Source organism: Trachurus japonicus, chromosome 20 (assembly GCF_045865225.1).
Source record: "Trachurus japonicus isolate A0001 chromosome 20, Traja_1.0".
Classification (NCBI taxonomy): Eukaryota; Metazoa; Chordata; class Actinopteri; order Carangiformes; family Carangidae; genus Trachurus; species Trachurus japonicus.
Genome location: NC_140926.1, coordinates 7,627,035 through 7,641,172, shown reverse-complemented (window position 1 = coordinate 7,641,172; position 14,138 = coordinate 7,627,035). Strand labels below are relative to the sequence as shown.

Here is a 14,138-nt window from a genome sequence, read left to right as displayed (position 1 = left end):
ATTTCACTATATTCTACGTACATTAGGATTCATATTTCTTAAAAACTACCCGTTATTACTCAACCATTCCACGTCAGACTGGTAGTATTAGACTTCAGGATGACACCCAGAAAAAAATCAGGTCAATCTGATGTGGGATTTCAGAATAAAAGCCCTTTGAACTCTCATTGTGGCCCTTGAGCCAAAAAGTTTGCCCACCCCTGCTCCAAACACTACTCCACACTGTTCATTCTCTCTTTTTTTGCACTCCTCCTTTAGCTGTTTTATCTACTGCTATCTACTATGTCTGATTTTTCTCTTAGTCTTTTGTTTATTTTGTTTCTGGTTTCTGTAGCACTTTGAGATTACTTTATGAAAAGTGCTTTACAAATAAAATGTATTATTATTATTCTCTCTCTCTTTTTTGATTATTCCCAACATATTCAACACCCCTCAATATGCCTGCTCACTCAATATAAATTGTATTTTGTGTGTATGCTTGTTCTGTAATTGCCCCTTGTCCCATAATGTTTTTTTTTGTTTTTGTTTTTTTACATGTTTAAATAAGTGTTTTTGGTTTAAAATAACAGATTGTCGTTGGCATCTACATCTAAAAGTGTTGACTGAGAGCCAACTCCTGTCTTGTCCTGTGTGTTATTACACAGCAGTATTTGGGGGTGGCGCGCTGTTGGTCGGAGGCTCCAGCAGCAGCGCCAGCACAGACAGCGATGGCAAGAGAACCGTAGCGGACTGCGGGGCCTGCCTGTCCGGTTGGGGATTTCGCCGACAACCGTAACGCTTTGAGAGGCGCAGGGAGAGCCGGAGAGAGTGGGAGACAGGAGCGGAGAGGGCAAGGTAAATAAAAACACGCCTGGTTACGTGACTTTAAAAAAAAAACACACGAATGTCACCGATGTTAATGTCAAGAGTGAATTCACACGAAGCAAGAAAAAACTGTTTGTGTGACTAGATAAGCGCCGCTGTTTGCCGTGATGGCGGACTGTTAGCATGTTAGCATCGCGGAGGCTAGTTAGCACGCCGGCTAGCAGCTAACTTGGCTAACTTTATAACGTAACGTCAGCTGGCTAAACTAGCAGGACCTGCGATCAAACCAAACACACGTACAGACACAGACAAACACACGGAGTGAGAGTTTCGTTTGTACGCAGACATAACCGCCTGTTTAACCGTCTGCTTTCAGCTAGTTACCAGGGTAACAGTGCGTTTCTGTGGTTTATCTCTGAAGCTAACTGGCTAATGGATCAGTTAGCTTTACTTTAGCTTTGGCAGTTAGCCTGCTGTATGCAGTTAGCTTTGTGTGACAGATGCTGCTGCACCTATGCAAACACAAGTTTACCAAACACTGGATACCCTTATTTTTTTTGTCTTTTACCACACGAAGCCCTGTTAACTTGTTGTGGTGCTTATTTATATATTTATTTTGCTAACCATAGCCTGTCAGTGGATTATCCAAAGTTAGCCCAGTGTGCGTTAATCACGTCAGAGTTTGTGTTTATGATCAGTGTTTTCGTTTAATATAATAACAGGCGGCTGTTACGGGGCATATGTGGGCCCGTTGATATTTTTGTGTGCCAATAAGTCAGTAATTCAGCAAGTCATGGTTTTATCCTTTTTACTAAATTTTGTCATCTTGAGGTGGTGTTGACATGTCGCATCTGCAAGGTGTCTCTCTCTTCTCTGTGGTCACGGTACAACTCGGGTCCAAGTTAAAACTCAGGTCTCAGGTAAACACGGGCCTGTCATGAGGCAGGCACACTGCTATTAAATACATTATTACCATGCTGCTGCACCTATGCAAACACAAGTTTACACTGGAAACACTGGAAAGGTATTTTTTTTTGTCTTTTTCCACATGAAGCCCTGTGGTTATCTCTTAACTTGTTGTGGTGCTTATTTTTTTATTTAGCTAACCTTAGCCTGTCAGTGGATTAGCCCAGTGTGCCTTAATCACGTAAGAGTTTGTGTTTATGATAAGTTTCATATAACAGGCTGTTGTTGTGGGGGTAATGGGGCCTGTGGATATTTCTTGTGTGCAGAGTCAATAATTCAGCAAGTCATGGTTTTTGTTTTACTAAAGTTTGTCATCTTGAGGTGATATTGATGCATCTGCAAGTTGTCTCTCTCTCTCTCACTGTGGTCATGCTATGTTATATTTATTTTATTGGATATGGACATCATCACAAGTACATCGAGACTGTCCCAGTGGACGGACCAGATGCTTTGCTTGGGTGTGTATAATAGCACACCTGCTAATTTTCAACACCAGTCCATACTGTAGGTGGCTTTTCTTAAAACACAGAGCATATCATATGATCAACAATAAAAAAAAATAGAGCAAACAAGTTTCATGATCATAACAATAATAATAGAAAGAAGAAAACAGTTTTGATTTGAACCATACTTTGATCACGCACAACTCGGGTCTAAGTTAAGACTCAGGTCTCAGGTAAACACGGGGCTGTCATGAGGCAGCCAGGCAGGCACACTGCTATTTAATACAGCATTGCCACCACATATCAGTAGCGCCCCTTCTATAAATACTGTACACGAACAATATAACACTTGCACAGTTACTGTTTGACTTGGCAGTAACAGTTTTGATCACAATGAACCACAAGAGAGTAACCTTGATAATAACATGGGACAGGATGTGTTGTGTATTGCCAATCGATTAAGACCCGGCCCTGTTGTCTTATTACATTCCCCCTTTTGAGGCTATGCAAAGAGAAATGGTCAAACAGGACTTTCAGTAGACGCTGAAGGTTTTTCAGCCTATTGTATTTCAGGTCCATTAGTCTGCGTCCTGGTTTGGCAGATCAGGATGTCACATCTGTACACAATGCGCTCAGAAAGTATTCCAACCCCATCACTTTTTTTTTTTTCTTCCCCTCACATCTTGTTATGTTGCAATTCACGCACAATACACAATAATAACAAGCCCAAACAGATTTAGTTTGCAAATTTGTTAAAAAGGAAAAGCAGAAATATCCTATTAACATAAATATTGATATAATTCCCTCAGTATAACGAGACAAGCTTTGCACATTAAGATTTTCTGCCACTCTTTTGTGCCCGTCCACTCAGTTTGACGGTTGGGCTCTGACCGGGCCATTTAAGGACACTACTAGTGACCGTTTCCCCAAAGCCACTCCTGTTTTGTCTTGGCTCTGGGCTTTATGGTCATTGTCCTGTTGCAAGGTGAATCTCTGGCTCTTGTCTGAGGTCCTGAGTGCTCTCGATCAGGTTTTCAGAAAGGGCGGATATCTCCGCAGTTTTCTCTGTTCAGCTCTCGTCTCAACTCTGACCAGTCTCTCTTCTCTCTCTCTCGCTCTGTCGGTGTCCCTGCTGCTGAAAAACAGCCGCCAGCCTGATGATGCTGCCACCATCATGCTTCAGTGCTGGGACAGGTCATGAGGGGGTGCCTTGTTTCCTGCGGACATGGCGCTTAGGATTCAGAAACAGTTCAATCTTGGGTTTCCACCAGGACAGAGAATCTTATTTCTTACAGTCTGAATTCTTCAGGTCATTATTCGCAAACTCCTGTCATGTGCTGCAGTGATGTTTTTTTTTTTAAGTCTGGAAGTTTCTGTATCTCCCAACAGGATCTCTGGAGCTCAGCCAGAGTGATCATTGAATTCTTGGTGACCTCTCTTACAATGGCTCTTCTTCCCTTTTAATGGTTGGGTTTGGCTCTAAGGAGTCCTGGTTGTTCCAGACTTTATGGTTTGATTATTGCACCGATATGCGCTGCGAGACCTTGGTCCGGTCTGGTGCCGTTCAGTCCTGATCAGCTGATTTTTACCACAGGTAAAAATCTGAAAGGTATTTAGGAGAAATGGGAGGCACCTGAGGTTAAAGGGATAGTTCAACATTTTGGCAAATTGGCCCATTGCCATAATCGCTATAGTCATAGCAGTAGGTTCATTACCTTTAATTGTAGGTGTAAGCTATTTTCAGTACGGAGGAGCGCAGCAGCAGGCTGCTCAGAGCTACGCTATGGAGGCTAACGGAATTTCTTGGTTTCCCTCATTAAACTCATCAAATTCAACATCCCAAAACTCCACAGCGCTTTTGTAGACAAGTTGTGACCTGCACAACCACCACGCTATGAGATAATGACGGAACGATACGAAACGGAGCCGTTTTCGAGGTAAATTCATACAAAACCGCTGATGCGCGTTGCGTTCAGGGACAGTTTTTCAGCAAGCAGTCTCCGTATTTACCCTGTATTTACCTCGAAAACGGCTCCGTTTCGTATCGTTCCGTCATTATCTCATAGCGTGGTGGTTGTGCAGGTCACAACTTGTCTACAAAAGCGCTGTGGAGTTTTGGGATGTTGAATTTGATGAGTTTAATGAGGGAAACCAAGAAATTCCGTTAGCCTCCATAGCGTAGCTCTGAGCAGCCTGCTGCTGCGCTCCGCCGTACTGAAAATAGCTTACACCTACAATTAAAGGTAATGAACCTACTGCTATGACTATAGCGATTATGGCAATGGGCCAATTTGCCAAAATGTTGAACTATCCCTTTAAGTTCAAGTGTCACAACAAAGTGTCATTTTGCGTTGCTTTGATTTATTTCGAACCTATATTGAAATGAATAGCGATTTTGTATAAATCCTGTCTGGTCAGATGAAATAATACTGGGTACAATGTTTTCAAGACGACGCGCCACCATTTTTGCAAGAATCTTTGCGTCTGTATTCAGCAGCGAGACAGGACGATATGAGCTGCAATTGAGGGTTTTTTTTATCCTTTTTTAAGTAATAAAGAGATGACTGCTTGACGCATAGTTAGGGGCAAGGAATTAGTGACTAAGGATTCTTCGAACGCTAACAATAACAAGGGAGATAACTGGTTGGAAAACTTTTTGAAAAATTTGGTTGGGAAACCATCTGGCCCAGGAGATTTGCCACTTTGCATGGCACCGATTGCCGACATTTCAGATTTTCCTTTTAAGTAGTGTTGGAAAAACTGTCTAAAATTCTGCTTTGTCATTATGAGATATTGTGTGTATATTGTTGAAGTTAAAAACGAAAGATTTCTGCATGAGGATGCAACATACAGTATGAAATATATTGGTGCCATATTGGAAAGGAGCATAAACTTACATTATGCCGGCCCGGTTGGCTCCGAATTATACTATGTTTGTGTTTTCTCTCGCCGGTCTTCCTCTGTCTCTGTTGCACTGACCTTTGAACAGCAAGAAAGCAGCTGTGGGGACAGCAGGAGTTGTAGCCTGCCACCACTGTGTGAAGCTGATGTGTCATGCCAACATAAATAAAAGTTGTGCTCCTGTTTGTTGTTGAGATGAAGGAGAGCTGTGAGTTAAAGGTTGAGCTTTTCACTTAATGTTTAAAGAGCCTTTGTTGTGATTTGGATGAATTTAGAATAAACTGTTGCACAAAGAGAGAGAGAAAGCGTATATATGTGATCAACATAAACTGATCAAATCCTTATCTTTTCTCATTTTTGTGAACCTTGGATGTGTGCGTGAATGGGAGCTGAATCCCACTGATGACAAGGCCTCGCCAGATGTTTCCTGGTGCTGCCACCGTAACACTGTGTGTGCACTGCAGGCATGATGAGTGTGCATGTTGGTATGTGTGTGTGTGAAATCGGAGGACTTTAATACCATTTCTATGAGGCCACATTTGAAGATCTGTCACCTGAAGAAGCTGTGGCATTTTGGCGTTATGCAGAGAGAGAGACACAAACACACTGTCTGGCGGTAAGATGAGCGTTCCCTGTTTTGTAAGCAAAACCACCCATATACGTAGCACCGGCGCTGGCTTCTACAGGCTGCCCAGCACAACCGACCGGTCACCCACAATGATAAATGGACAACTGAAGGGAACCTGCGCTACAAGGTTAAATTTCATTGTGTGCAGGTTGCTCTTTTTAACTCAGAGTTGTTTTTCTCACCTCAGCGTGTGATGATTTTTACATAATTAATGTTCATTATCTTCATTTGAGGCAATTGAAATTCTTCCTCAAGGGCAAACAGGCATTTTAGAAAACAAAACAGCATTCAGACCTTTGTGTACAGTATATTAACAGAAAGTTTAATTATTATTCAGATTTAGTGCTGCAACCAACAGTGATTTTTATTTTTTAGATTGGTTAATAAATAAAATGTCTCAATCACAATTGACACTCTAAATCACAACCTTATTAGAGGTGGTTCGGGTTTGAAATTATGTCCTGTTGTCTGATTTAATCTGGCATAAGGAGGTCTAAAGCCAGATGGGGAATTTTATTTTAGGAAAACTTGCTCTTTCAGACTCACATTACAACCAAGACGTGATGAGCAGCTAATGACTTTGACCTTTGATGGTAATGTTGCAGGTAGTTGTCTATTAGCGCACCGAGGCTGTGCGAGGGAGTGCATTTAAACATATCTGCATTTACTTAATGGTTTCTGATTTTGCATAGAGTTGTCATTATGACTAATACACTAATATATGCTGGTAATATGAAGATAAAAGGTCTTTTATATGATTTTTGTTATCAACATCTATTTGTTGGCTTCTGGCAAACTAAAGAAAACCTCCCTGTTGTCTCCCTGTGCGTTTATAAACACCGGGCTCTTCGTTGCTCTTCAGTGTGAGGCGGCCACAGTCATGCTGAAGTAAATTTATTATCTGCAGCAGGCCCGAGCCCCGAGCTGATCTGTAAGATCAATATTTACAAAATGAACTTTATTAAGAAATCGATTTGAAACACTTTAGAAAATCATTAATCGAGATCTGTGATGTAGTCGGGGGGAGAAAGTATTAAAGATTACCCAATTATTTTACTTAAATTGATTTTTAATGTGCTCAAAAGTGGGCCTGATCTGCAAGAAAATAAAATATTATATTGGCGATGATGATGATGATGAATGGAAACTCAATTAGGACGTCCCTCGTCTGAGTTGGATGTTGATCGTGGGAATATCTCTGAGCACCCAGAGGAAATCAGTGACGCAGACTGACGTACTTTGGGACTCCAGGCTTTGTAAAATGTAAACAATGTTTTTTTTTTATATACATATTTTCAAAGTAAGATCCACACATGGTAGGCACTGATACTGAAGCATATTCATTTTAACCTTTAACCAAATTGATTTAACTATTTAACAAGATTTGTAGGTTCTGCTCTAGTGTAATTTTATTGTAAATGTATTAGTGTGTTCAGTTGAAGCTAGCGCTCACAGAAAAGACTGACATTTACAAAAAGCATTAGTCACATTAAAATGTTTTCGCTGCACAAAAATGGTTTTTACTGAAGAAATAGTTCACTTTATCACTGTGACTGTAGAAATCAAGCATCAGTCATAACTCTGTGTAGGTGTGATTGGTGAGGATCTCAGCCGTTTTGCAACTACACACAACACAGTGTCCTAATCATTACTGGATGTTGGGGAAGCGAAACCATTGTTGCCATGGTATGAGACACAAACTCATAAACCGGTGTCTTAATCAGTCGCTCGTTTGGCGCCGTTACGCTGAGCTTTCACCTAAAAATGAGCTGTTTTCTGTTTCAGAGGAACCATGGGACACGGAGTAGGCTGAAGCACAGGGTCTTAACAGCACACACCAATTGTGAGTATAAATGATTTTTCTGTTTATTTAACTTTTAAAATGTACAAAAAAAAACCGTTTTGGACATAAAATGAAAAGGAGAAAGTTGAGCTACTTTCCTCCAAATGCTTCCCATTACCACAGAAACTTGTATAATGAGGACAGATAATGAAACGTCCAGGCTACTTTAGTATGGATGAGGCCGACTCAGATCAATTTTAGATTAATTCTTCTATTAATAGCATTTGCTTAACAAAATGTGCAGAATATACGAGCGGCTCCTAAGACGTCTCTGCTTTATTGGAGCCCTGCAGAGTTTGCCTGTTTCTTATTTGGGTATTTTCAGGGTTTATTGCCGTGTGCGTTTGATGTGTGCTTACATTTGCAATATTTTTTTTTAGACATACACGGCATTCTTGAGGTGTTCCCGTCTGGTTTATAAAGCCCTTCAGAGGCCATAGATCTGCACGTTTAAATGGTTTTAATCATCTTTTATTGGCTACTGACTCCAGGGATTCAGTCATTGTTATTCTTTTAGATCTCACAGCTGTATTTTACACAGTAGACCAAAGTGTCCTCATCTCTTTGCCTGGAGCGATATATATAGCTGTACTTATGGAGGAGTGGAGTTCCTCATGGTTTTATTCTCGGGCCAATCCCATTTTATCTGCATATGCTCCCTGTATGGTGGAAAAAATACAAGAAGATCTTGTTCCACCTTTTAAGCAGAGGTCTCTCAAATATATTCGCCTTTTGAAAGTGAAAGATACAAAATCTTTTAAAAAACCAAGGCTTAAATGTTGTTGATTACAGTTGAACTGAATTGAAAAAGTTATTTATATCGACCTGTGTTCCCTGGAAAAATATGTGAAACCCACTGAAAGAATCAGGATGTGATGATGGATAGTGATACTGGCTTAAATGTTAAAATCTGTCGTAAAACACATCTTTATTCCCTTGATTTACACAGTGTGGTGATGATGTTTCCATTAGTTTGTGTCTTTTAAACAGTTTTTTAATGGGGGAGGCTTTTGTGGGTTTCGTTATTTTGATTTTAAAACACTTTGGTCAGCTGTTATTTTTAAATATAGCTTTTTTGAGTAGACTGTGACTGACTTTGTGTGTGTGTGTGGTTTCGAAGGTTTCCCACTGTGGTGTATGACATGGCCACGGCCTCATCCAGAGCAGAGTCTAGCCATAACCACAGAGGAACGTCACAGCTTCATGCCATTGGTATGTTTTAAACACAGCGACGCGCTCGCTCGCTCCGAAGCTCCGTTGTGTAATCACAGTGTCTTGAATGAGCAGCATGCTAAATATATAGTGAGAAAATAATATGTTTATGTATAAGTTAAGATTCTTGTTTCATGTGCTGCCAGTTTCCTGTGCCAAAATCAAGAGGAAGAAGAGCCTGTTTGGGACCGCCATTTATGTGGAGGTGACAGCGGAGGGGGAGTCGCGCCGCACAGTGAAGTCTCACAGCTCCTCCAGTCCGAAATGGGACGAGAGACTCACTCTGTAAGAATCAACAATAATCTGTCTTCTCTGTCTTCACCTGTGTGTCTTGATTTGTTTTTTGGGCTTTAATCCTGCATCTTCCTGGTCTCTCTTCCTCTTTCTTATCATCTCTCTCCATCGTCAAAAGCGACCAAACAACAATAACCCACAAATCCCCAGTTGTTTTATTATTTTGGGAAAGATAAAACCAGAGATAAACTGCGAGTCGAGACGACCTCAAACATCTGGCTTCTCGCATTCGCCCTTAATCTGAAGCTTCCTAGAAAAAGTGCTGATTTCCAATTATGCCTGTGTTTAAAACCCACTGAGAGAGAAAGATGGAGTCGTGAATTACCGGTAGTCCTTTCCTCCTCCTTTCTAGGTGATATTTTAGTGAGACAGACAACACACTGTATATCTTATGTAATGTGAAACACGTTTATTAAGAAAATAATATTCTTTGGTAATTCTTAATATAATAACAGAAAAAAAAAGCCTCAGGTGCCTCATCTGATAATTATTAGAACAGAAATCCTGTAGGAGAACACACAGAGCTCTTTGTATCACTGGAGACAGTAGTGGAGCCAGCAGCATGAACATGACAGACGTTAACAGCTCTCTGGCCTCTGAACGGCTTCGCCAAATGCCAGAGACATGTCATCGGAAATGCTAATTGTCTTGATTGGGTAATTAGCGCTGACAAGCCAGTGTGCTGCTGCTGCTGTACACCATGCATCATTTGTAAGCCGTTCTGGGCGTCCTACACATGACGCTCGGGCTATAATCCTAGATATTTCTCTTTAGGCCGATGCGCTCGGCCGTGAGCACAATGACTTTGCCTGTGCAGGGTTCATTTTGTGAGAGAGGACAGAAAACACCATAAAGCAGCATTATTTGAGCCGAGTACATCAGTCGCTCGGCCCCGCAGCAAGGACAAGTTACTCTTTGGAGATTTTTTGAGGGGGAGCGGTTGTTGAAAGAGAGAGAAACTTGAAGACTGAGAGGCTTCTGATGAAATAGTTGTTTTTTTGTTGCTTTTTTGAAGAGGATGAGGAGGTTTTATGTGTTAAATGTGCACACTGTGTCTTACTTGTTCTTCCCTTAACATCTAATGAGTGATATCACACATGAATTTGATATTAGATGTGATGTGATGTGTTTGTTTGTGTGTTTCCTGACTATTTAGGAATGTAACGCCGCACACACACGTGGATTTCAAAGTATGGAGTCACCACACCCTGAAAGCAGACGCTCTGCTGGGCAAAGCCACACTGGACCTGAAGCAAGCCTTGGAGCAGCATGACAGAAAATGTGCGTATGACTAAACTTAAACACACAGAAACAGAAGTGTGCGATAACAGAAAGTTGTACACAGTGATTCAGCGGTTCATTATTCAGCAAACACAGGTGTGGTACAGTTACTGCAGAGCCGCCGCCACAGATTTATTGTGGCGTTAACTTAATCAGACTCTCCAACATCACAGGACTATGCGCTCTGAACTTTTTGCAACATAAACATTGTTATCATGTCTTCCAAATGACGGTAAAGTCCAGAATAAACAGAGTAAACATTGTAAGAATATATAAACAGATAAGATAAAGATGATGCAAAAGAAGTGGCCCTGTTGGGTGATTTATGATGGGAGAATTAATGTTTAAAGTTTGAGTACAAAATCTTGTATGCGTAAGCAAGTACAGTTTATTTTTATGCATACTGGCGCAGAACATTTGGACCTGTATTTTTATGTTTTCACAGTTCCTATTACATCCTACACATTGTAAATAGTTATTGTGCATTCTGAACAGAGACCTTAACATCTGCCTCGATCAGTCAAAAAGATAAACAGCAAGAAATTTAATTTGTTAATAGTGTTATTTGTTGCTGCAGCATCCAACTGCAGTAATCTGAGCAGCTCATAAACAACACAAAACCACCTGTCACCATGTAAACTACTGATAAAGTATTGATATAAATCTTTTAAAGAATCGATACAGCATGATACGATATATACACTGCAAAAACTCAAAATCTTTCCAAGAATATTTGTCTTATTTCTTGTCAAAATGTCTAAATTTTAGTCAAAACTAACCTCTTTCCACTTAAAATAAGACTCATCACATAAAAAGCAGCTTGTTTTTAGACACTTTTTTCAAGCAGATTTTCACTTGAAATAAGTAGAAAAATCTGCCAGTCAAAGTAAGATTTTTGTGCTTGTAATAAGAAAGAAAAACTTGATCCACTGTCAGATTTTTCTACTTATTTCAAGTGAAAATCTGTTTGAAAAAAGTAAAAAGTGTCTAAAAACAAGCTGCTTTTTATGTGATGAGTCTTATTTTAAGTGGAAAGAGGTTAGTTTTGACTAGAAATAAGACAAATATTCTTGGTAAGATATTGAGTTTTTGCAGTGTATCTATATCTAATGCCTCCTCTCACACCTCGACTCTGTTTTGACTTCACAGTGGAGAATGTGAAGGAGGTGCTGAAGCTGAGCGTGGAGCAGAAGGGCGCTGTGGTGCCGGCCGGGGAGCTGACTGTTTTCCTAGATGGACTGACCGTCACTGACCAGGAGGAGCTGGCGCCGCTTACCAACGGCAACGGCACCAGTGAGCACAGTGTTTAAATATTATCGTGAATGTTTGAATTGTCAGATAAGAAGAGGAAAATGCCACAAAATGAATTCACTAAACACACTGCAAAAACTCAAAATCTTACCAAGAATATTTGTCTTATTTCTAGTCAAAAACAAATCTCATTATACTTAAAATAAGACTCATCACATTTAAAAAGTAGCTTGTTTTTAGACACTTTTTATGTCTTTCAAGCATATTTTCACTTAAAATAATCTGATAGTGGAGCAAGTTTTTCTTTCTTATTACAAGCACAAAAAAACCTGCTTTCACTGGCAGATTTTTCTACTTATTTCATGTGAAAATGAGTTTGAAACAAGTGAAGATTATCTAAAAACAAGTAAATTTTTAGGTGATGGGTCTTATGTAAGTGGAAAGAGATTAGTTTTGACTAGAAATGGGACGGAAAGATGGAAAGATTTTGAGTTTGCATGCACTTGTGTGTAATCTCTGCAAACTGACATTGTTTTTTTTTTTTCTCCAATTCTCCTCAGAAGTCCAACAGAACGGTGACGCCATCCATGAAAATGGAGACTCGTCGTCCTCTTCCTCAAGGGCTGCCAACAGGTAAATGAAACGACCGGCTCGATATAATTAATGAGAGACTCGATTGTCTCGCATTAGCTCATTTAAAAAGAGGCTTTCGATCATTTTTTTTCAACCTCCTGTCTGTTGTTTTGTCTCTGCATCCAATCCCCTCCTCCTCCTCCTCCTGCTTTATGGTCGACCGGCTGCCCCACTGGTGCCAGTTTTTATCATCTGTCACACAGTAAACGGGGCTTCTACGAGGCTAACGGGGTTTTTTTATTGGAACGTCTGACTGGCTCCTCTCTGCATTGCAGTTGCTCAGAGGACTGCAAGACACAAGCTGAAGCCGGGGGGATTTTTAAAACTTAATAGGGTTTCCCTTTTCTGCAAGTGTTAGAGGAGGTGGACAGCTGAGGGACACATGTGGTGATGAATATTGTCCTGATAATAATAATGAAACACAAAAAGGTTTTATCACTTCTCAGAAAAACACTGTATCACTTCCATTTATCAACTCCATGCTTAAAAACCCCCTGCGTTAGTCTTTGTTCAAACCAGAATATTAAAGGTTATTTATCATTAAATATTCAAGAGTTAATGAAGTTGAAGTTTGTAGAAAAACAATTAGATATTATGCATTTTGCATGCAGTTTTCTACAATCTGGACCTTATTTCTAGCATAAAATGCGATCATTTCCTCACCCAGATAACTTTGGTGTCATTACAAGTTGTGCCGACGAAATTAGATCCAGCCGAGAGCCGCGTATATCCGTATAATGTGAGTCTACAGGGAAGCGGAATGCAGCCTCTAAATAACACATTATCTGCCCCGAAACTTGTTAATTTCACCAATATTTTGTTATGATAGGCTAGTGCTATTCCCCTCTGAGTCCGGGGTTAGCTGTTATCAACATCCAGGGTCTGTAGGTTGACCTACTGACCTACTGACCTACTGACCTTGATATAATTTCTGAGCGTTGCGCAGTGCGTCTTGTTTACCTGAAAGTTGCTACCGCTAATGCTATGGTTAGTTTCTGCGTGTTTCCGACTTGTCAGAACAAAATGAGCAGCTGGATGAAGTTCAGCTTCCACAGGCTTCCTCTCCTCAACCTGGACTCACTAAAGCTCCGGCTAGTTGCGCTAAAAATGGACCCGAATGCCGAAGCGGAATGATTATTATCAGAATGAGCCAGGCAGCGCTCAGAGATGACATCATCCAGGTCAGAGGTCAGTAGGTCAACCTACAGACCCCGGATGTTGATAACAGCTAACCCCGGACTCAGAGGGGAATAGCACTAGCGTGTCATAACAAAATATTGGTGAAATGAACGAGTTTCGCAGTGGATAATGTGTTATTTAGAGGCTGCATTCTGCTGCCCTTTAGACTCCATTATATGGATATACGCGGCTCTCGGCTGAATCTAATTTCGTCGGAACGACTTGTAATGACACCAAAGTTAAAGTAAATGATCGTATTTTATGCTAGAAATAAGGTCCAGATTGTAAAAAACGGACATTCCCCTTTAAGCAGCTTTGTTTTGATCAGACTTGATTGACAGGAGTGGCAGCACAAAAACTGCAGAGTGACAACAGCGGGGTATAAACTGCTCCTACATCTCAGTATCTGATTACACTTTTCGATATTGTGGATAAAACCACATTTATTTTCAATGCAGCTCTGTTTACCGTCCCACTGCTCCTTTCCCTCAATGTGACTTTCACCTGCTGCGGATGGAGGGGAGGGGGGGTATAAACCGAGTTAGTCTGCAGTTTATCTGGGAGCAGACGCTCAGAAAAACCCTCTGACCTACTTCTGTCCATCTGTGTCTCTTTGTCTCTTCAACGTGTTGTCCTTCACGATCTTACGTCACTGTTATGCCGCCGTGTGTGTTTTTTGTTTTGGCCGTCTTCCCACCATTGC

At 40.7% G+C, this 14,138-nt stretch overlaps 1 protein-coding gene across 1 annotated transcript in view; it reads left to right on the top strand.

Moving 5' to 3' along the window:
• The first annotated feature begins 701 nt into the window (after window positions 1-701).
• The window catches only part of wwp1 (WW domain containing E3 ubiquitin protein ligase 1), a 31,589-nt gene continuing 18,152 nt past the window's right edge, over window positions 702-14,138 (top strand). Inside the window, exons 1-7 of the mRNA XM_085763390.1 lie at window positions 702-834; window positions 7,528-7,585; window positions 8,706-8,797; window positions 8,944-9,082; window positions 10,248-10,372; window positions 11,522-11,665; window positions 12,184-12,256. Coding sequence (XP_085619516.1) covers window positions 8,728-8,797; window positions 8,944-9,082; window positions 10,248-10,372; window positions 11,522-11,665; window positions 12,184-12,256 — 551 coding nt within the window. The 5' untranslated portion in view covers window positions 702-834; window positions 7,528-7,585; window positions 8,706-8,727. The remainder of the gene's footprint in view (window positions 835-7,527; window positions 7,586-8,705; window positions 8,798-8,943; window positions 9,083-10,247; window positions 10,373-11,521; window positions 11,666-12,183; window positions 12,257-14,138) is intronic.